Source organism: Hypanus sabinus, chromosome 5 (assembly GCF_030144855.1).
Source record: "Hypanus sabinus isolate sHypSab1 chromosome 5, sHypSab1.hap1, whole genome shotgun sequence".
In the NCBI taxonomy this organism is placed as follows: Eukaryota; Metazoa; Chordata; class Chondrichthyes; order Myliobatiformes; family Dasyatidae; genus Hypanus; species Hypanus sabinus.
In genome coordinates, this window is record NC_082710.1 from 107417197 (window position 1) to 107441798 (window position 24602).

Below are 24602 nucleotides of genomic sequence, written 5' to 3' on the forward strand. Positions count from 1 at the left end.
TCTTAGCCACATTGTATTTCATAATCACAACGTAGACAAAAACCTTGGTCTGACCTTTCTAGACTCTCCTTCACACAATTATTGCTTAGCTTTTGAAACAAATGTCCTTCTGAGCAATATCCACTCATTCATAGGATATGATTGAGAAGGATCACATATATTGCCCGCACTAAATTATCACAAGAATCTAGTACCAAGTTTTCTCTTTTCAACTACTATTCAAGCAAGAGGAGGCATTCTTTCAGCCAAGAGACAGTGAATTTTTTGCTATTTTCTGCCGTGCAGAAACGTAGATGGTCTGTTGTTTTCCTAGGTCAATATATGAGCACTAAAGGAATAACAGAATGGGAATGCAAAGTAAAAGCAGAACACCCAAAACATTGATTCTCGGAGGCTACCCAAGATTATTTGCTTACCTTATTAGGTCAGGACATAAAACTTTCAAATTTGTTAATCAGATGTTATCTGAAAGTACCCATAACATAATTTGCACCATCCCGTTGTGCTAATCATTCTGCACAGGACTCATCAAAAGAGCTTTAATAAATGCTAGATACTACTGAAAATTCTGTAGATATTCAGCAGGCTGGATAGCATCTTAGAACCATAGAACATTACAGCACAGAAACAGGCCTTTTGGCCCTTTATGGCTGTGTCGAACCATTTTTCAGCCTAGTCCCACTGACCTGGACCTGGATCATATCCCTCCACACACCTCTCATCCATGTATCTGTCCAAGTTTTTCTTCAAAGTTAAAAGTGAGCCTGCATTTACCACTTCACCTGGCAGCTCATTCCACACTCCCACCACTCTGTGTGAAGAAGCCCCCCCCCACCCCCAATCTTGAAGAATGGAAAGTAAAAAGCCTAAGAAACAGATGTTGCATGCCACTGGTTCCTTGATCCTGCTCTACTATTGAATACGATTATCTGAAAAGCTTAGAAATATTTATTGCAAAAAATTTTGGCCATCTAAGACACACTATTGATCTTCCCTTAAAAACACAAAAGACATTACATGGTTAAGATGGTCTACAAAAAAAAGAATTAAAGCAGGCAATTCTGCCTTTGTCCATGTTATAAGAACATAAGGAATAGATCAGGCATGGGCAAACTACGGCCCGCGGGCCATATGCGGCCCGTTAAAGCTTTTTAATTCAGCCCGCAGAACTTGATGAAATTATATTAATAAACCTTGTTAACGTTTTTTCCCCGCAATTCTGGCTTTTTCCCAATAGATGACGCACTCTATATACATTTGTGGCGACCCATTTCCCGGCACATCCGAACCGGCTCACAATTAGCCAGCGTTCCGGCTAAGGGAGATAGCCTGCGGGGATTTGCGAGCACAGAGCTTTGGAGCCTCTGCGCCACGGGGGGCAGGTTGAGGGAGGCTTAAAAGTGAGGCTGGGGATTTCGAATAAAGTTTTTTTCTTCGACTGCAGTTACCGACTCCGTGTCGTAATTTTAGCGCTGCATGTAGCACACCGCTACACATTGACCTTTGTTGAGGTGCAGCGTATTACTCCACATTTGCGCTTTACTCTTTGTTTGGCTCGACCTACTTGTGTGAACAGGCGTTCAGCGTCATGTACATCAACAAAGCCAGCCACAGATCCAAGTTAACTGACCAACACCTCAGATCCATCCTGAGAATCGCCACAACAAAACTAAATCCAGACTTTGATGCGCTGGCTAAAAAGGGAGACCAACAACACTGTTCCCACTGAAATTAAAAATAAGTTTCTTCGTTGTGTTATGTAAAAAATGCATTTGAAAATATTTTTTTCAATAAGCCTTACATGTTACATGTCATTTCTGTTAAGTGATGGACATGAGTAGTGCGCAGGTGCACGTACGTTCTCAAAATAAAAAATGCGCTCCAGATCAAATAACGCGCTCCACATACTGGTGTGCTGTCAGTGTTCTGTCTTTGTGCTGGTCGTTGTTGAGTTTTGGCACAGGGGACAATTGAATAAGAAGGAGCAGGACAAGTAGACCTGCATCTCCTACCGTTTTTGAAATAAAGACAGTTAGGAGGAGAGTGATGATGATAATATCTTGAAGGATTACAGAATTTTCAGTGCCTTAAAATAATAACTGTTACTATTAAAAAAAAGCTGTATTTTATTCATTTAATTTTCAGTGTTTTAAAAGTCATTTCAATAAATAGCTAAATACCATGGGACTTCAAAGACAGATATTTTGTTGTAATGCATTTGTTCATTTTCAATTGAAATTAAAGCACATGTTTTCTACATATCCCATGATATTTTATTTTCTCTTATGAGGTGTATTACCAAAACACTCCATCCATCTGCTCCTGGTCCGGCCCCCCTGTCAAATTTTAGAACCCTTTGTGGCCCACAAGTCAAAAAGTTTGCCAACCCCTGGAACAGATACAGGAGCAAGCATCTGGCCCATCGAGCCTGCTCCTCCATTCAATAAGATCATGGCTGATCTGGCCATGGGACTGATTTCCACCTATTTAATTCCCTGACTATGTAAAACTCTATCCAACCTTGTCTTAAATATATTTACTGAGGTAGCCTCGACTGCTTCATTGGGCTGAGAATTTCCCAGATTCTCCACCATCTAGGAAAAGTAGTTCCTCCTCACCTCAATCCTAAAACTACTCCCCCAAATCCTGAGGCTCTGTTCCCTAGTTCTAGTCTCATCTATCAATGGAAACAACCTTCCTGCCTCTATCCTATCTACCCCTTTCATAATTTTATATGTTTCTACAAGATCTCCTCTCATTCTTCTGAATTCCAGCGAGTACAGTCCCAGGTGACTCAATCTCTCCTCAGTCTAAAACCCTCTTCTCTGAAAACAACCTGGTGAAACTCTTCTGCACCACCACCAAAGCCAGTATTATCCTTCTCTAAGTAAGGTCACCACAACTGCAGGCAGTACTCCAGGTATAGCTGCACCAGTATCCCATACAGCTGCGCATAACCTCCCTGTTATTAAATTCAATCTGTCTAGCAATGAAGGCCAACATTCCATTTGCCTTCTTGATAGCCTGCTGCACCTGCAAACCAACCTTTTGTGATTCATGCACAAGCACTCCCAAGTCCCTCTGCACAGCAGCATGCTGCAATTTTTTGCTATTTAAATAATGATCTGCTCTTTCATTTTTCCATGTCTTCTGTAATCCATGTTCACCGCAGGTTACAGAAGACATAATGTATAGAAATCCAATTTTATATAAATTTTCCCATAAGTTTTTATAGAATTTTTCAAGATAGAAACGTTCAGTACAGAAATGCATACTTTTTTTTAACAAACAAATACAGTATATGCTTCATTAGTTTAATTATAGGAAGTGTTCAGGTCAACACAAAAGATACTTGACAAAATGAAAGAACTATCGGAAATAAATGGAGTGATATATAATCTAATGAATTAATATTTTTCAACAATATGTAACAACAAATTCCAGTTTCCAATTCCATTTAATTTGATACAGGGGGTGAATCATTGGGAAGGTTTGTAGAAATCTACTGCAATAACAAATTAATGAATTAAAGAATATTATGACAGTAGTTATATACACCCAGGGATATGTTACATCATTTTGTATAAAATGGGTACCCAGTAGCATAGCAGTTAGCACCACACTATACCGCTTGGGACATTCAATCCCAATTCAATCCCATCATCCTCTGAAAGGCGCCTCTGTAAGTCTTCCCTGTGAAATGTGTGGGTTTTCTCTAGGTGCTCTGGTTTCCTCCCATAGTCCAGGTAGGTTAATTAGTCATTGTAAATTGTCCCATGATTGGTTTAGGGTTAAGTCAGGTTTGTCCAGGAAGGCTAGCAGGTGAGGGAAGGGGTGACTAAGCTTGAAGGACCAGAAGGGCCCATTCCATGCTCTATCTCAAAATAAATAAGAATAAATAACAAAATATATAACAGTGCTGTCGGAGTTAAGCTAAGTCCGTGCTGGCTATGATCCCAATACACAATTACATCCTCTTTCTATTACTCTTGTATTTACTGACCTACACTGTCATATAGAAAAGTCGGTTCACAGAAAGTTCTCAAGAACCCTTAGGTAACCCAGGAATTCCTCCTAATTCAATATGTTAAAAAAAACTACCCTATTAACAGGAATAAACTAAATTCTTAATAATGCCCTACCATTTGATAGATGTTAATTTCACTTTAACTAATAGTACTAAACTGTCTAAAGATTAACATCCTTGCTTTACCTAAATATCAGGTATCAGACACTAAAGTTAAATAATTGATATTGAATTTATGTGGCTGAAGAACTAGATCAACAGTTCCCAACCTAGGGTCCACGGACCCTCGGTTAACAGTAGGGGTCCATGGCGTAAAAAAGGGTGGGAACCCTTGACCTAGATGATCCATACAAGAACTGATCCAAGACTGATGTTGCTAACAATGGATATTGAAAATAAAAAAAAAATCAACACATCTATCCAAATGGTTTATGTAACATTTATAAAATTGGATTATCCATTACTCTTTCTGCAAGCTATGCTATTAGTGCCACTTAGTGGTTTACTTGTATAAACTATCAGCCATGTGGTGCAGCTGAGAAGTCTAGCCCCATGATACTTTTGTAATACGAAGTGTTTATCATTCAACACCAATAGCACTCTATATCTATCTACACATTTTATTGCCAAAACTAAACTATTAAAATATTGTCATCAATAAACCACAAGTTCAATAAAATTGGCACTTATCTTCCCATTCTGCCATAATATTTTAAAATAAAATATACATACTATCAGGGCAACATGAGTGAATCTGCAAATGCTGGAAATAAATAAAAACACAAAATGCTGGCAGAACTCAGCAGGCCAGACAGCATCTATGGGAGGAGGTAGTGACAACGTTTCGGGCCGAAACGTCGTCACTACCTCCTCCCATAGATGCTGTCTGGCCTGCTGAGTTCTTCCAGCATTTTGTGTTTTTATACATACTATCAGATCTGTTTTTCCATTGTTCTCATTTTTTAAGCATTCTATTCAGACAAAATGGAAATTACACAATTAAATTCCTAAAGACAACTTTATTACTAATTCCTGATTCACTATCAGCATTATAAAATTAATTATACAGCCATAAACACACAGCTGTTTATTCAGGTCTGCTAGTGCAAATTAATTGGACAACAGAAACACCTACGACAGGCTGCTGTTATTGATTACAGCACAGCATTCAACACCGTTATCCCCTCAATACTAATCAATAAATATCAAAACCTGGGCCTCTGTACGCCCCTCTGCAATTGGATCCTTGACACCCTCATCAGCAGACCACAGCTAGTGCAGATCGGAAATAACATCTCCTCCTCGCTGACAATCAACACAGGCTCACCTGAAGGATATGAGCTTAGACCACTACTTGACACTCTCTATGCTCCTGACTGTGTACCCAGGCACAGCTCAAAAGGAATCTATCTTTTCATTTCAAAATTTTCAAATGAAACAACTATTGTTGGCAGACAAGGCGATGCTCAGGAGTGAGATCTGTCAGCTGGTTGAGTGGTGTCGCAATAACAACTTTGTATACAACTTCGGAAAGACCAAGGAATTGATTAGGGACTGTAGGTAGGGGAAACTGGGAAATTTTCAAAAGGTGATACCTCAAGAAGGCAGCATCCATCATGAAGTACCCACACCATCCAGGACATGGCCTCTTCTCATTGCTACCATAAACAGATGAGGTACAAGAGCTTGAAGCTACACATTCAACATATTAACACCTGCTGCTGCAAAACAACACATTTCATGGATTACCTCAATGATAATAAACCTGATTCTGATGCTGGTTCTCCCCCACAATTCAAGGTGTTTCAGTGGATTTTGGGAGTTACAAAGTGCTACTTAAATACAAGACTTGCTTTCAAATTCAGATTATAAATTAAGATGAGTTCAAGCTCAACAAGAAGTTGAAGGAAGCTTACTGAACTTTTTAAAATGGTCTTGAATGAGACATGGTTGACCTTAAAGCAAACATAAATCACAGCTTTCTGCAGATGCTTTCACATAATTTTCAGTGTAACATGTGGAATACAACTCCACTGCACCAGGAATTGGAATGTTACTGTCACATGTACCAAGATACAGTGAACAGCTTGTCTTGCATAAAGTTCATACAGATCGATTTATGACACAGTGTACTGAGGGAGCACAGAGTAAAGCAATAACAGAATGAAGTGTAACAGCTACAGTGGAAGTTCAATGCAGATAGACAGTAAGATACAAGATCCTATCAAGGTATTTAAGAAGTCATCCAACATTAAATTTCTGACAAGGCAAAGACAGGGTTATCATAAAAATAGGTATAAATATAACTTTGGTATTACTGGCTACTTCTCATCTTGTGAAACTGCATGTGTGACCATCTGCATGTAATAAACCTGGGGTTTTAAACAAAAAATGCTGGAATCATTCAACAGGTCAGGAAATGTCTGTGGAAAGAGAAAGAGGGCAAACTTTTCAGGTCATAGACTTTTCGTCATAATTGGGGAAAAATATATCTAAACTACTGAGTGTTTCCAAGTTTCTTTTTTGTTTTTACTTCAGGTAGAAAACATCTGCACTTTTATGTTTGATTTTCATTCCTTCAGGTTTACTGTGTTCCATGAAGAGTAACAAGTTAATAAGATTAGTTACTTGAAGTTATTGTTCCAATCGATTAATGGACAATCAAAAACTCTCAATCATTATTCACCAAAAACTGATAGTATTACGCATTAAAAATACGAGCAGCACAAACAATTAGTAATTTATAACTGACAGTATAAAGAAAGCTGTTTCTTTCTATTTCTCCTCATAAGCATAAACCAAGCATAATCGTTCTTCCTATGAGCTCTGTATTAGTCATTGGTGAAGTTACCAAAGACTGGAAGGGGGCAAATGTTGTTCTTTTGTTTAAGAAGGGTTGCAAGGACAAGCCAAGAAACTACAGCATGGTCAACTTGATTTCAGTTGTGGGGAAGTTACAGAAGAGAATTATTAGGGACAGAATCTACCAACATTTGGACAGACCTAGTGTGATTAGGAGCAGTCCGCATGGCAGGGGACGTCTTGCTTGAGAAAGAATTCAAGTTTGTTTGAAGAGATACCCAAAAGGTAAATGAACGTAGAGCAGTGTATGTTATCTATGTGGACTTCAGCGAAGCCTTCATCAAGTACCTGCATGGAACGATAGGATTGTTTAAGAGACTCCTGGATGGCTACATGGAGCTTAGAAGAATAGAGGGCTATGGGTAAAGCCTAGGTAGTTCTAAGGTACGGACATGTTCGGCACAGCTTTGTGGGCCGAAGGGCCTGTATTGTGCTGTATATTTTCTATGTTTCTATGGTAGGCTTGTCTGTGAGTTTAGGTCATATGGTATCCAGGAAAAGCTAGTTAAGCAACTTCCACTCTAATTTGCCTACCATCACAACAGGCCAAAAGCAGATGCAATTACATTGGCTCTTCACTCAATCCTGGAATATCTAGATGGTAAAGATACATACATCAGGATGCTCTGCATTGACTACAACTCTGAATTCAATACCATCATCCCCTCAACACTAACCAATAAGCTTCAAGATCTTGGCCTCAATACTAATCAATAAGCTCCAAGATCTTGGCCTCAATGCCTCCTTGTGCAACCAGATCCTCAATTTTCTCACTCGCCAACATCTCCTTCACAATCACGATCAGCACAGGTGCACCATGCTTAGCCCCCTGCTCTATTCGCTTTCACAATTATAACCGTGAAGCTAAGCCCAGCTCCAATGCCATATTTAAATTTGCAGATGGCAGCACTGTTGTTGGCCGAATCAAAGGTGGTGATGATTCAGTATAGAGTAGACAGATTGGAAATCTGGCATGGTGGTGTCACAACTTCTCAATGATCCTGAATATTGACCACAGGAAGACAACAACTGGAGATCCATGAGCCAGTCCACATCAGGGTATCAGGGAGAGGGTCAACAACTTTAAATTCCTCAGCATTATTATTTCAGAGGATCTGTCCTGGGTCCAGCACATAAATGCCCTTATAAAGAAGCCATGCAATGCCTTTACTTTCTCATAAGCTTCAAAGATTCAACATATCATCCAAAACCTTGACAAACTTCCACAGATGCGCAGTGGTGGCATCATGGCTTGGTATGGAAACAGCAATGCCCTTGAACAGAAAAGCTTACAGAAAGTAAGGATACAGCCCAGTCCATCATGGGTAAAACCCACACATTTACAAGGAACGTTGTCACAGCATCCATCATCAAGGAAACCTACCATCTAGGCCACGTTCTCTTCTCGCTGCTGCCAACAGGAAGGAGGTAGAGGAGTCTAAAATCCCACAGCATTCAGGAACAGTGATTACCTCTCAACCATCAGACTTTGGAGCAATAACTTCACTCACCATAATACTGCAATGATTCCATAAATCATAGACCCACTTTCAAGGACTCTACAGCTCATATTCTCAATATTTATTATTTTGTGTTTTTTTTTCTTTTTGTGCTTAGTTTGTCATCTTTTGCAAATTGGTTGTTTGTCTGTCTTTGCTGTGCATGGTTGTGCATTGACTCTATTGCATTTATTTGTATTAACTGTGAATGCCTGTAAAAAAATTAACCTCAGACTTCAACACAGGTAAGTCTGAGGTGATGCATTTTGGAAAGTCTAACGAATGTAGAACACGTATAATAAATGGTGGGGCACCAGTGAGTGTAATGGAACAGAGGGGCCCAGGAGTACACGTCAATTGTTGATTGAAAGCCACAACAAAGGTGAAGAGAATGGTGAAAAGGCATATAGGACATCTGTTTCACCAGCTAGGGCATTGAGCATAGGTGTCTAAACGTTGTATTACAATTGGCAAGGCCACATTTGGAGTACTGTGTAGTTTTAGTCATTATGTTATAGCTGGGGTGGCCAATCTTTTACATTCCATGCATTAATTTTTTCACGCACGAGTTCAGATGCACCATACAACTCTTGTATCCCCATTAAGTTCTTGAAAAAATATGTTAATATAGACATATTTAGCATCTTCACATGATATATTGATTTAATATAAAAACAAGATAAACATTACTTAACTTAATGGGACTTTTAATATATTTTGTCTTCTTTTGATTTCTTCTTTTTTCTTAATCACATATTCTTTCCGTAACTCAGACCCCAAGCACTAGCTTCAGTTTTCCTTCTATTTCAGTCTGATGCTGTGTTTTATACTGTCTATTAAGATAATGTCTTCTATTACGTGAGAAAGTGCTTTCACAATGCACAACGGTTTACCTGACAGACACGCTATAAGCATCTCATTTTCCCACTGTTCATTGAATTCATGCTTACTGTCACTTTCTGCTTTTTTTTGCACTGTGAATGTAAAAACAAGGCTTAATTTTCGAAAAAGTACAAAACTGCAAACGTTCGCAAAGGATGAACAAAGAACAACTCCGTAGCGCACGTGTCAACTGTAAACTGACTGACAAAAACCTGCAACACATCGCTGATGCAGACGCCTGGCGTCTCAGGGTCAAACAAGTATCAAACGTGTATTGAACAGTTATGGAACAACTGCAGAACAAAAGTCCTTTTTTGACTCATTGAACGTTTTTTTAAAATTGAAAACAGATTAATGTGAAAGAAGATGACTTTTGCCAAAAGATATGCATGAAATAATAAAATTGCTAAAAAATAATTGCTAAGTTTTAGATTTATTCTCAGTAAAAGCCATTTCTAGCTCTAAGCTACTTGAATTCCTGTTATAGATTTTTTTCTATAAATCAGTTTTTGGTTAATACTTTTTGCATGAGTAGGCTTACTTTTTTATTATCACTGGGGTGCAATGCGCCACTTCTGATCATCTAATGCGCCATAGGTTGGCCACCCCCATGTTATAAGAAAGATGTGGTTGAACTGGAAAGGGTGCAGAAAAAAATTTATGATGATGTTGCCAGGACTAGAGGATCTGAGTTATAGGGAGAGGGTGGCCAAGCTAGGTCTTCATTATTTAGAACAGAGAATGAGAGGCAACCTACGGAAATGTTTAAAATTAAGTCAAGCATAGATAAGGTGAATGCGAACATACTTTTCTCCAAGATAGAGAAGACCAAAGCTAAGAGGCATAGATTTCAGGTGAGAAAGGAGAGGTACGTTAGGGGTAACATCTTAGTGTCTGCTGGGTTAGTCAAAGGGCCGATTTCTGCATGTCCGCATCTCAGTAATTTTGAACCTTAAACTTCTGCGCAGAGCATGGTGAGTATATGGAACAAGCAAACAGTAGTGACTGAGGCAGGTATAATCCTCTTATATAAGCAGCTCTTGGATAGATAACTGGAGGAGCAGGGCTTAGAGCAAGGGTTCCCAAACTTATTTATGCCATGGACCAATACCATTAAGCAAGGGGACTGTGGAACCCAGGCTGAGGATCCCTGGCTCAGAGGGATTTGGGTCAAATGCAGGAAATTTGCATTAACTGGTTGTTCACCTTGGTTGACGGGGACTCATGAGGCCGAAGGCTTGTATCCATGTTGTATTACTCTATGACTCATTTCTAAATTTATTATTGGAAAATACTAATGCATGAAATAAGACTGTTCTTATGTTATTACTATTAGCATTTGCCATCAATTTCAGTATAGAACAGTGTTCTACCAACTTTATGGAATGCCAGAGGACTTGGCCAAGTCATCTGGAATTCGGTACAAAAGGTGCCATGTTTAAAATACAGTCATTAAATGAGAAAGAAACATTCCGACTGGGATTAAGAAAAAAATGTCCCATATATTTATACAACACAAGCTGCATACCAAAACTGGGCTGCACTGTCAACATCCTATCTAAATACAGGAACTCTCCAAACATTTATAAATTAACTGAATTTAACAGAACCAATGCTGAAAATGTTCTGTGCATTCACCACAGAAACCACCATCAAATAATCACGAGCAGGCTCGTCCCAAAATTATGACAGCGATTCATCCTTGTGAACAGTTCATAAGCTGAACTGCAGTTGTGAACAGAGTTGTTCTGGCAAATCTATCCCACTGTCTCCCAACCACTTGCTCGTATGTATGGGTTGTATACAAGTTATTACCTCACATTTCTCTGCATTGAAATCCATTTGCCCACTCCTCAGCCCACTTGCCTAGCTGATCAAAATGCCCCTGTAAGTGGGGAGGACTTGTACATCGTTACTCAGAATTCATGCCATGCGCATGGAAAAGCAAAGATTCAAATCATCCCAAGAGTTAACATTAGGGGGGCACTGTAGCACAATGATTTATAGCTCCAGTGACGCGGGTTCAATTCCTGCCACCGTCTGTAAGAAGTGTATGCATTCTCCCAGTGATTGCGTGGGTTTCCTCCAGTTTCATCCCATAGTCCAAAGACCCAGGTTAATCAGTCATAGTAAATTATACTGTGATTAGGCTCAGATTAAATTGGGGTTTGCGGGCAGTTCGAAGGGCAGAAAGGGCTTATTCCATGCTGTATCTCAATAAATAGAGAAATAAATAATTAGCTCCACAGCAGACAAACAGAACACAATGTATTTGAACTCATGACACAGAATGCTCAAATTAGATGTACTGTGGTCTAACTGAACTGCACTTGCACCTATAAGATGGTGTCAGTCACAAACATCATAGAAAACTTTGTAAAAATAAAACGATTTTTAACTCCATCCCCAAAAAGAACAGGTTTTTTTCAAAAATGAGTCCTAGCAGAACAATAGACATCTTGTTCTTAAAAATAGCAGTGGATAAAGTAGATATTGTAAAATGGGATGATATGAAATGAAATGATATGGGATGATATGAAAAGAGGTTCTATGTAAGTCACCAAGCATCAAGTAAACACAGGCACTGATTGCACTCTTTCTAGGGTCATTAGATATGAAGACATTAGAGAAAAAGGCCATAGAAATGAAATTAAGCTTTGTGAGCGGAAAAAAAAGATTTAAGCTCAAACTCACCACTGGAAGGCACGGGGAAAAATTAGACACTGGACTAAGAATACATAAAATGCACAAACTGTACATATTGCAAAAAGTATTATGTCCCATTATTTAAACAACCCAGTCTAGCTAATAGTGTTTTTCCTCCAACTTGAGTAATGCTGGAAGCCTGATGTAAATTATCAAGTATGAAATTTCAATGGGATGAATTATTCATTGAAAATCTGGAGATACCAAAAAACGGATACCGAGCAAAACTGCGTTAATCTGATAGAAATATGACAGAGAATGGATCTGAAATTGTGACACTGAATAAATTGGATCTAATACACTGGATGTAGTGACAGCGTGAATTACATGTGGCAGATATTCAGTTGGAAATCAAGTTAAGGATGCGATAACTAAATTACTGGCCGAGACCAAATGACCAAAGAGTTGACTGGCTGAGTAGCAATGTGTTCAGTGAGCCCGATAACATCGGGATCTGGCCCACCTTGGTGATTGAAGAGTCTCCATAGTTTGGTGAATATGATTCCCATTCTCCAGGCAATGTAGTAACCGTCTAGCCAGCCACCAAGTCCGGTAAAGCCCGGGGCCTGCTGTTAGTCGCTTGGTTACAGCGGAAACCCCTCTCCGGATCGTTCCAACAACCGGTGAAAGCTCCGTCTCCAAAGCAGCAGCAGCAACACTATATCCTAACACGAGCTGCCGCTCAGAAACGTATGGCTCATGCGAAGAGCCATCTTAGTGAGGCCGAGAACAACTAACACCAGCCTCTCACTCCTCCGACTCTCCACCGACCAGCACAGACCAAACTACGCCTGCGCACAAGCCCGAGGTCCTGGCCCTCCATCAGGTCCTGGCTCGCCATCGCGCCTGCGCGACCTGCTTCCTTCTGACACTCACTACGCCTGTGCAGGACCGGCAGTGCCGGCGCTTTGAGTACATTAAACGGCATTTTCCAGTTGCATAGACGACTTTATGCGCATACTATCAATGAACAGAAGCGAGATGACAGGATTTATTTAACAGTTCCTGTTGCTAATATGAAATCTGTTCATTTTATAACTGATGGCAGAGCACATCTCACACAATCTCTCTTGGTCCCAGAGCAATAAAGATCACCACACCTCTACCTTCTAAAGCTGAACTTTGTATATCCATACTGACGTTGTTCTACAGATGTGCAATAGAAAGCATCCGAAGCTGCTGTATCACTGCTTGGCACTTTGGCAGACGCAAAGACACTGCATCAGGTAGACAACAGTGGCACCAGCCTATCTGCCATCAAGGTCATATATACAGAAAGGTGCCAGGAAAGGGCCATTTACATCATGAAGGATCCCACAAGCCTGCTCCTGGACTGTCTGCCCCACTCCCATCAAGGAGGTGGCTACATAGCATCTGGGACCACCAGACTCAAAAAACAGTTACTTTCCCCAAGCAGTAAATCTGATCAACACCTCCACCCACTAACTCCACCACTACTTTATTATTTCCCATTGGTCACAATAGACAATAGACAATAGGTGCAGAAGTAGACCATACAGCCCTTCGTGCCTGCACCGACCTTATGTACAGCCTAACGTCACTTTATAGAATCACAATCAACTTATGTATCCAAGCTATCTTATGTATTTATATCGACTGTGTGTGTTTTAATTATTATTGTGTTCTTTATCTTTTGCATTTTTCTGTGCTGCATCAGATCCGGAGTAACAATTCTCCTTACACTTGTATACAGAAAATGACATAAAACAATTATGAATCTTGAATCTCGACTTGTTCATCGTATCATATTACTCATTATATCTGACTCAATAATATTTTATTTAACTAACACAGATGAGTCATCTGTGACTCTGTGATCTGTGATCTGCTAGTCATCTACAGGACCTCGCAGAGGGAAGGCAAACTAAAAGAACAACGTGGCATTATTATTGCACCTTTGACAATCTTGGAATGTCCCAAGATGCCTTAGAGGCAATTAAATATTTTTGAAGTTGTGGCACTGTTGTACTCAGTTTAACTTTCAGTTTGAGCACAGGACACTCACACAAAGTCTTGTGGTTAAGGAGTAAATTGTGATCTGTACTAATAGCACAAGCTGAATGATAATATTAAATTGGAAAGACAACATACCTGATGTTATTACAACCCTTCAGTACTACCTGATCCTATGCTCAGATACCTGCTCTGGAACCTGAACCTGTAATTCTTTGAAGCCTTATGGTGAAGTGAATTAGTAGGTGAATCAATAGACTCAAAGAGCTATTGAATGCTACAGCATAGAAATAGGTCCTTCGGCCCATCTAGTTCATGGCAATCTGCCTATTCCTACACCTACACCCGGAACATAGCCCTCCATAACCCCCCATCAATGTACCTATCCAAATTTCTCTTAACTGTTGGACATTCACCACTTGCACTGGCAGCTTGTCCCACAATCTCACCACCCTCTGAGAGAAGAAGTCCCCCTCGTGCTCACCTTTCACCCATAGCCCCATGACCTCCAACTGTAGTTCCACCCAACCTCAGTGGAAAAAGTTAGCTTGCATTTGTCCTCTCTGTATCCCTCATAATTTTGAATACCACTATCAAATCCACCTTCATTCTCCTATGGTCTAGGGAATAAAGCCCTCATTTTTTCAGCCTTTCCATTTCACTCACGCCCTCAAGTTCTGGCAACATCCTTGTAAATTTTCTCTCCACTTTTTCAATCTTATTGATATTTTTCCTGTAGGTAGGTGGCCAAAACTGCACACAATGATCCAAATTAGGCCTTACCAATGTTTATACAACTTCAGCACACCATTCCAACTCCTGTACTCAATATATTGATCTATGAAGGTCAATGTATCAAAAGTTTTCTTTAAGACTCAATCTAATTATGGTGCTGCTTTCAATGAATTATGGATCTGTATTCCCAGATCCCTTTGTTCTACCACGCTCCTCTGTGCCCTGCCACTCACCTGGTTTTTCCTCCCAAAGTGCAACACCACACAATTGTCTGCATTCAATTCCATATGCCATTTTTCTACCCATTTTTCCCACTGGTCCAGATCCCATTGCAAGGTTTTATAGTCTTCCTTGCTGTCATCTGTGCCCCAATCTTGGTGACAGCCAAAATTTGCTGATCCAGTTAATCATATTATCATTCAGAACTTTGCTAGAGATGATAAACAACAATGGACCAAACACTGATCCCTGCAGGACATCACTAGTCATGGACCTCCAGTCAGAGAGATAACTATCTACAACCACTCTCTGACTTATCCCTCCAAGCTAGTATCTAATCCAATTTACTGCCTCATCTTGAACGCCAAGTGACTGAACCTTCTTGACCAAACTCCCATGCAGGACCTTGTCAAAGGCCTTGCTAAAGTCCATGTAGACAACATCCAATCCCTTGCCTTCACCAACTTTCCTGATAAATTCCTCTAACAACTCTCTAAGATTGGGTGGACACAATCTACCTTGCACAAAGCCTTAATCAGTCCATGTCTATCCAAATACTACTATATCCAGTCCAATTGAATACTTTCCAATAATTTATCCACTGCTGATGTCAGGCTCACTGGTCTATAATTTCCTGGTTTATTCTTGAAGCTTTTCTTAAACAGTGGAACAACATTAGCTATCCTCCAATCCTCCTGTACTTCACCTGTCACTAAGAATGATTTAAGTATTTCTGCAAGGGCCCCTGCAATTTCTGTACTTGCCTCCCACATAGTCTGAGGGAACATCTTGTCAAGCCCTGCTCTGTAATCTCTATAGGGTCCATGAATTCACTGCTGCTTTGCCTCACTTTCATAGACTCTCTGTCTGTCTCCCAGACAAGTTCAGATGCAAAAAATCCATTTAAGGTCTCCCCCATTTCTCTTGGCTCCATGCATAGATTACCATTCTGATCTTCCAGATGACCAGCTTTGTCCCTTGGTATCCTTTTGCTCTTAATATATCTGTAAAGTCCTTAGGATTCTCCATCACCTTGTCTGGAAGAGCAACCTCATGCCTTCTTTTAGCCCTCCGTATTTCATTTTTTAAGTGTTTTCTTGCATTTCTTAAACTCCATAAACATCCTTTGGTTCCTACCTGTCTATACCTGCAATGCATCTCCTTTTTTTTTATTAAACAGGGCCTCAATATCTCTTGAAGACCAAAGTTTCCCACACCTGTTAACTTTACCTTTGATTCTTATAGGCACACACAAAATTTGTACTTTGTACTCCCAAAATTTAGGATTGGAAATCTGGGAATAAATGGAAATAAAATGTAAGTTTACACTTACTTCTAATCAATGGAAATACTTTAGAAAGAACTGCAGAATCTGAATTTTTAAATTCATTTGCTAGAATTACTTTTTAGCCATCTACTAATTTTAAAATATTTCTAATCTTAAGTCTCAAGATTAATATTTGCAAAATTGAACAATGATCTATACAAAGAATATTGTTCATGAATTTTGCAATTAGATTAAAGTCAAATGTTTTGTGACCTGCACAGTTTACAGTGTCATCTCTAAAAATCTCCAGTTATTTACTTTTGAAATGAAATAATTATTAAAAATCATCTGGAAATGTATAAGTTAGCTGATTAATATTTTAGCCTTAGTCAAATATGTGTCTTAAGACAAATTATGCAGCCACATATTGAATTGTATATTCAACTCTAAGATTATAGTAATTATATGCTAACAAGTTTTCATGAATTAGTAGTTATACAGCATGGAAACAGGCCCTTTGGCCAAGTTGACGACCTAAATTAGTCTAAGTTAGGAGGAGCAACACCTGTACAGTTTGGATAGCCTCCAACCTGATGGCATGGATATCCAATTCTCCGTCCTGTTAAAAAAAAAATTCCCTCCCCCTCCCCGCTTCTTCTGCTCCCCACATTGACCTTTTACCTTTCTGCACTTGCCTATTACTTACCCCTGGATCTGCGCCTCCTTCCCTTTCTCCTATGTTCCACTCTCCTCTCATGTCAGATTTCTTCCTCTTCAGCCCATTATCTTTCCAACCCACCTGGCTTCACCTTATCACCTTCTAGCTATCCTCCTTCTCCTGCCCCTAGCTTTTTATTCTGGTGTCTTTCCCCTTCCTTCTCAGTCCTGAAGAAAGGTCTCGGCCTGAAAAAAAAAATGACTGTTCAGGCATTTTCATGAATGCGGCCTGACCTGCTGAATTCCTCCAGCATTTTGTGTGTGTGGCTCTGGAACCAGAACTAGTACCTGCAGAATCTTTCATGTTTATAAATTAGTTGAATTTGCTTTTGTTTGGCACATATTCCTCTAAACCCTGCCCATTCATGTACCTGCCTAAATACCTTTCAAACATTGTAATTTTACCCAGCTCTACCATCTCACTTGGCAGTTTGTTCCATATACACATACCCTCTATATGGAAAAAGTTTTGCTTTAGTTCCACATTAAACCTTTCCCCTCTCACTTTGAAATTACACCCTCAGGTTTTAGATCCCACCCCCACATTCTGGGAATAATTATTCTGACCTTTCACCTTGTAACTACAACTCCCTGACCATGGACAGGGAAAGGAGCAGACAATATGGGAAAATATTTAACTGTGGGAAGGCTAATTTTGATGGTATTAGGCAGGAACTTGGGATCATAAATTAGGAATAGCTGTTTTCAGGGAAACATACAGTGGAAATATGGAGGTTGTTTAGGGAGCATATACATGAGGTTTTGGACTGCTTTGTCCCACTGAGACAGTAAAAGGATGTAGAACATGGTTGACAAGAGAGCTGGAACATCTTGTCAAGAGGAAGATGTAAGCATACTTTAACATTTCTGAAGTAAAAGTCAGACAGGGTTGTTGATTATTATAAGGTAGCCAGGAAGGAGCTTAAGCAGAGACTTAAGAGAACTGGAAGGGGACATGAAAATACCTTGGATTAAGGAAAACCCCAAGGAATTCCACACATATTTGAAGAAAAAGAGTGAGGAGAGGATCACTCAGGAACAAAGGCAAAAACATGTGCCTGGAACAGGAGGAGGTAAGTGAGGTTCTTAATGAATACTTCGCTTTGGTGTTCATCAGCGAGAGGGACTTTATGGAATGTGAGGTCAGCGTAGAACAGGCTAATGTGTTGGAACATGTAGAGTTAAGAAAGACACAGTGTTGGAGCTTTTGTCAATCATTTGGATACATATGTTTCTTGAGCTGAAAGGAATATACCCCAGATTACTACAGGAAACAGGGGAAAAGATTATAAAAAAGGTTCACCAGATTGACTCCTAAGGAGAGCCAATGAGGAGAGTTTGTGTTACTGGGAGTATACTTTCTGGAAATCAGAAGAATAAGAAAGTTATCTTATAGAGACATATAAAGATATGAAAGGGATTGATAAAATAGAGGTAGAAAAGTTGTTTCCTCTAGTTGGACTAGAACTAGGACGCATAGCTTTGAGATTCAGGGGAATTGACGGAGATGAGGAGGAATTGTTCTTTCTCAGAGAGTACTGAATCTGTGGAATTTTCTACCCAGGGAAGCAGTAGAGGCTACCTCATTATATTTCGTGTGGTCAGCGCGGTGTCACAATGCATTACAGTACCAGCAACCTGGGTTCAATTCCCACCACTGCTTGTAAGGAATTTGTGCGTTCTTCTAGTGACTGCGTGGGTTTCTTCCGGGTGCTCCAGTCTCCTCCCACAGTCCAAAGACATACTGGTTAGTGGGTTAATTGGTCATTGTAAACTGTCCCATGGCTAGGCTAGGATTAAATTGAGGGATCGTTGGGCGGCATGTCACAAAGAGCTGGATGGGCTTATTCCACACCGTATCTCAATAAATAAATAATTTTTAATGCAGAGTTAGATGTTTGCACAGTAGGGGAATTAAGGGTTATGGGGCAAAGGTGTGTAGATGGAGCTGAGTCTATGGTCTGATCAGCCATTATCTTATACAATGGGGGAGCTATCTCTATGAACAACATGTCCAACTCCTGCTCCCATTTCTTATATTCTTATGTTCTAAGTATTTTCCTAGGATCAGTGAAAATTATATAATGCAATATCACAAACACAAGAAAGTCTGGAGATACTTGAAATCCAAAGCAACACACACAAAAAGCTGGTAGAAATCAGCAAGTCAGGTCAAGCAGCTTCTATGGAAAAGAATAAACAGTCAACATTTTGGGTCGAGACCCTTCTTCAGGTCTGACAAGGATAGGGGAAAAGTCCAAAATAAAAGGTGAGGGGAGAGGAAGGAGGGTAGCTGGAAGGTGATACAAGAAGCCAGGTGGGTGGGAAAGGTCAAGGGCTGGAGAGGAAGGAATCTGATAGGAGAGGAGAGTGGACCGTAGGAGAAAGGGAAGGAGAAGAGGACTCAGGAAGAGGTAATAGGCAGTGGGAAGAAGTGAAATGTCAGACTGAGGTATAGAGGAAGGGTGGGAAAGAGATTTGTTCACCAGAAGGAGAAATCAAAATTCATGCCAACACATTGGAGGGTACCAGGTAGAATATAAGGTTTTGCTCCACCCAGAGGGTGGCCTCATCTTGGTGCATAAGAACACACCAGAACGGGAATGCGAATCAGAATTAAAATATTTGGCCATCAGGAAGTTCCGCTTCTGGCAGATGGTGTGCAATTAACTCTGTCTGTACACGAATGTGTGGAGTGTGGTAAATAAAGTTAGTAAGCTATAGGCACAGATGGGAGAATTATGTTGCTGCAATAATAGAAACTTGTCTGAAGGAAGGAGAACAATTGGACATTAAGTGTTCTTACATTTTCCAGCAAAGATAGGGAAGGAAAGAAAGGAGGAGGGCCGCCAGTGCTGATGAAAGGAGGGATAAAAGTACAAAAGGGGTCAAAGACAATTGTTAGATTTGAGCTGGGAAACAAAGAACATTGGAGAATGCAGCACAGATACAGGCCCCTTGGCTTACCATGTTTTTCTGAAATCATTAACTGTTTAGCTAAACTACTTCATTAGTCTACATAATGTCCATGTCACTCTATTCTCTGCATATCCATATGCTTATCAAAGAGCATCATAAATGCCTACGTCAGACTTGCCTTCTTCAACACTCATGGAAGCACACTCCAGGGAACCCGGAGCCCTGAGTCGAACACCAGTGACAGCAAATCCATGAGCCTGCTGGAGGCTGGAGGGCAGAGACAGCCTGTGCTGGGTTTGGAGGACTGTGTACATACATGAGTGGGAGCAAGTAAAGAGGTTGGATTTGCTGTTGTTATGTTGCTTGTTGCATTCTGAGTTGATCTGCTGAGCATTGTGGATATGCAAGTGTTGCTATTAGAATGTGTGTCATCGCCTGCGTCCGTCCCCAGGTTGTGTTGGTTGTTAATGCAAACAATGCATTTCACTGTTTGTTTCCAGGTACACAAGATCAATAAATGAATCTGAGACTCTGTGTAAAATGGAAACTTGTTCCATATATCTCCTTTGAACTTACTCCTCTCACCATAAATGCCTGCCCTCCAGAATGAGACTTCTTTTCTTCTGGTCCAATGAGCCCATGCTGCCCAATTATACCCAATGAGAGATCAACCTCCAAACGGTATGTGTTGGAAACAAGAGCACCTGGAGAAAACCCATGCAATCACGGGGAGAACGTACGAACTCTACATACAGTGGTGGGATTGAACACTGGGTCACTGGCTAACCGCTACATTAGAGTTCCACCCAAACTTCCTGAATCTGGATGAGGAGATACTGGCCATCTGCTCGATCTGTGCTTCTCACAATCTTATAAACTTCAATCAGCTCTCAAACAGCTTGTGTTGTTCCAAAAAAAAAACAGTCTAAGTTTGTCCAACCTCTGCTTATAGCACATACCCACTAATCCAAGCTGTACCCTGGTAAACCACTTTTCTATAGTCTTCCCATAATTCACAAAACAATTGCTTGAAAATTTATAAGTTTACATACAAATTAAACTCTAACTTGAATTTTGCTAAACCTCTCCATCTTTATTTTGACATTCGGAATAAACGATTCCCTCTTGTAGTTTTGTTTAAAGTCACCATGCAGTGTAGTCATATAAGACCAGAAGATCATAAGATATAGGAGCAGAAGTAGGCCATTCGGCCCATCAAGTCTGCTCCACCATTCAATCATGGGCTGATCTAATTCTTCCAATCATCCCCACTCCGCTGCCTTCTCTCTTTGCCCTTTGATGCCCTGGCTAATCAAGAACCTGTCTATCTCTGCCTTAAACGCACCCAATGACTTGGCCTCCGCAGCCGCTCATGGCACCAAATTCCACAGATGTTCCAGAGCCTTGTCAGTTTTGCTGTGTGAGGTGGTGCACTTTGGAGTATACTTGTCACTGAGCGGAAATGGCTACAGGGACCTAGTGTCTGCAATTCCCATGAATCCGTAGGAGACCGAAGAAAATGGCCTGTCATGGCCTTAATGACTCTGTGCATGGGTGAGTGGGAGGGAAGAGGAACAGAGCATGTATCATTGTTGTTGCTTCATTGTTTGTTGTGTTCTGCTGACCATTATGGAATGTGTGACAACATGCACATCCTTGGGTGTTCTGGTTGTTAATGAAAATAACATGTTGCACTGTATGTTTCGATGTACATATGATAAATAAAACTGAATCTGAAATCTGAAATCCAAGATCTGAGCTTGAAGTGGTCTTGGCGAGGAGGATTAAGAAAAACTGCCAGGCATTCTACACGTACATGAAGAACAGGAGGATGACCAGTAATACACACAATATGCTGGAGGAACCCAGCAGGCCAGACAGCATCTAGGGAAAAGAGTAAACAGTCGACGTTTTGGGCTGAGGCCTTTCCGTCCTGATGATTTTAGACCTAGATTTTGATAAGGCATTTGACAAAGCTCCCTTGACAAAGTTCCTTCAGAAAGTCAGGAGGCATGGGGTCCTAGGAAACCTGGCAGTGTGAATTCAGAGCTGGCTTGCCCACAGAAGACATAGGGTGGTAGTGGATCAAACATATTCTGCCTGGAGGTTAGTCACCAGCAGTGTTCCACAGGGAGCTTTTCTGGGATTCCTGCTCTTTGTGATTTTTGTAAATGACAGTTGAGGAAGTGGAAGGGTGGGTTAATAAGTTTGAAGATAACACAAAGATTGGTTGTGTTGTATGTAGTTAGAAGATTACAATGGGACACTGACATGATGCAGAATGGAACTGAAAACTGGCAGATGGAGTTAAAATTAATAAAGTGAAGTGATTCAATTTGAAAGGTCAACCTTCAAGACAGAGTAAAAGGTTAATGGTAGAATTCTTAGCAATGTGGAGGAACAGAAGGACCAAGTGTATAGATCCCTCAAATTTGCTGCACAAGTTGATGGAATGGTTATCATATGGTGTTTTGGCCTTCATTCATTGGTGGAGTGAATTTAAGAGCCAAAAGGTAATATTGCAGCTCTATAAAACACTGGTTAGATTACACTTGGAGTATCGTGCAAACACGAGGAAATCTGCAGATGCTGGAAATTCAGACGACACACACAAAATGCTGGTGGAACACAGCAGGCCAGGCAGCATCTATAGGAGAAGCACTGTCGACGTTTCGGGCCGAGACCCTTCGTCAGGACTGAGGGTCTCGGCCCAAAACGTCGACAGTGCTTCTCCTATAGATGCTGCCTGGCCTGCTGTGTTCCACCAGCATTTTGTGTGTGTTGCCTGGAGTATTGTGTTTGGTTCTGATTGCTGCATTTTAGAGAAGAGGTAGAGAAGAGTTACCTGGATGTTGCCTGGATCAGAGAACATGTCTTATGAAGAAAGCTTGATTGAACTAGGGCTTTTCTCTTTGTACTGAAGAAGGATGAGAGGTGACTTGATGGAAATGTTTAAAATGAGAAGAGCCACAGATAGAATGGACAGCCAGCATCTTTTTCCCAGAGCAGTAATGGCTAACATGAGAGGGTATAATTTTAAGGTGATTAGAGAAAAGTATAAGGGAGGGATGTCAGAGGTAAGTTCTTTACACAGAGAGTTGTGGGTCTGTGGAACGTGCTCCCAGTGATGGTGGTAGAGGAAGATGCATTAGGGGACTCTTAGGTAGGCTCATGAATGAAAGAAAAATAGAGGACTATGTGGGAGGGCAGGGTTAGACCGATCTTGGAGTAGGTTAAAAGGTCATGGGCCAAAAGGCCTATATGACGCAATACTGTTCTAACATAGAAATCTATAAAAAGGTGTCTTTATACACAGTTTGGCTGGAATTTCAAATGCATTGTCTGTAGATGTGATAGAGATTGCTCCATATGGTCTTCAAGAGAAATTTGGAAGTATTCAATGAGAAAATATACTGTACGATGGGGAAGTATTTGGGAGCCACACCACACAATGGTTGAATAGTTTTCTTCAGTGATGTAGCTATTCTTTGATTCTAAATATTAAGTGAATGAAGCCGGAATAAGTATAAACATGAAACCAGCAATTTGAAGAAACATTTTTATTATTACCTTTAGAAAAAAATCTAATCTATTTTGAAAATGCAGCTGATTTTAACATCTATTTTCCAGAAACCATGTTTTCAGAAATAGTGATAATTCCATGCATGCCATTTACATTTCATTTTCCAATTCTCTGTGCACAAAAAATAGCGAAGCAATTGATTTCTGAAACCTCCAAAAACAAAATGCCACTGAGAAGCTGAGGGAGTAGTCAGTACAACATGCAACACTATGCACATTTGCATAGGAAATGGAAGTTAACCCAACATGCTCTTCAGAATACTGAAAATACTATAAACTGTGCGCTGTAAGAAACAATGCGATAGACCTTACACAGAAGGATACCTTTCATAGAACCCTGCACAGGGTGACTCTGTTGTACAGTATTGTTAAATATATTTCTTAATAATAATTTCCATACCAATTGAAGCAGCAACTATTTATTTACAGGCTTTTTTTAACTTTTCTGTAAACTTGTTTTAGAAATGTGCAAAAAAAGGTCATGTAATTTTAACATGCTAGTAAGTCCTCAGGGTGTCCAGTAACCCTGATGAATGAGAAGTTGAAGGAAGGTTTGTCGTTAATGTTGTCTTCTCATTGTGGAACAAAGTCCTCTTTATAATAGCTTGGCAGGATTAGCCTCACTTGTTAAATCTTTAAAAACGTTCAACAGGCAAGGCATTTGACAAAATATCTGTAACAGTAATACATAAGAACTGCATGTAGCCCATCTTCCAATCCAAGTCTTAGCAAATTCAGTTCCACAGACCCGAAAATATTATTCAAAAATACTACTGAAATTATATTTAATTTTAAAAAGTTTATCTACTCTTTTTGATACTAATCTTTATATGACTATTTTGACCCTTATCACACTGAGGTATTCTAAATGTAATACAGCATTGGATCGTTTCTTCAACTAACTCATGAAAATACTAAAAGGTTAGTAAAGTGCTACTGTAATAATTGAATGTAAAGATTTATTTCTACTACAAAATAAATATCTCTTCTATAGCACTTTAATTTGATGGTCCCAATTTCCTAAAGGTGAAATTTTTAATTAAAGTACTATTTTCCTTTTTTTTCTAATAGACTTTAATTATTCCAAAGGTTCAACACAATTTCTGAGATAATGTAACTATAAAATAAGGAACTGAAACTTTGCTATTTATTTTATTTAGTCTTTAAAACTAGAAATGGAAGACGAGCTACTGACACTGTTAGTTTTTACTGC

General features: G+C 40.0%; 1 protein-coding gene across 1 annotated transcript in view; it reads right to left on the reverse strand.

The window, feature by feature from the left end:
* The window catches only part of arl5a (ADP-ribosylation factor-like 5A), a 45097-nt gene extending 32325 nt beyond the window's left edge, over positions 1 to 12772 (reverse strand). Inside the window, exon 1 of the mRNA XM_059970311.1 lies at positions 12440 to 12772. Within this exon, the coding sequence (XP_059826294.1) occupies positions 12440 to 12485 (46 nt within the window). The 5' untranslated portion in view covers positions 12486 to 12772. The remainder of the gene's footprint in view (positions 1 to 12439) is intronic.
* Positions 12773 to 24602: the final 11830 nt, after the last annotated feature.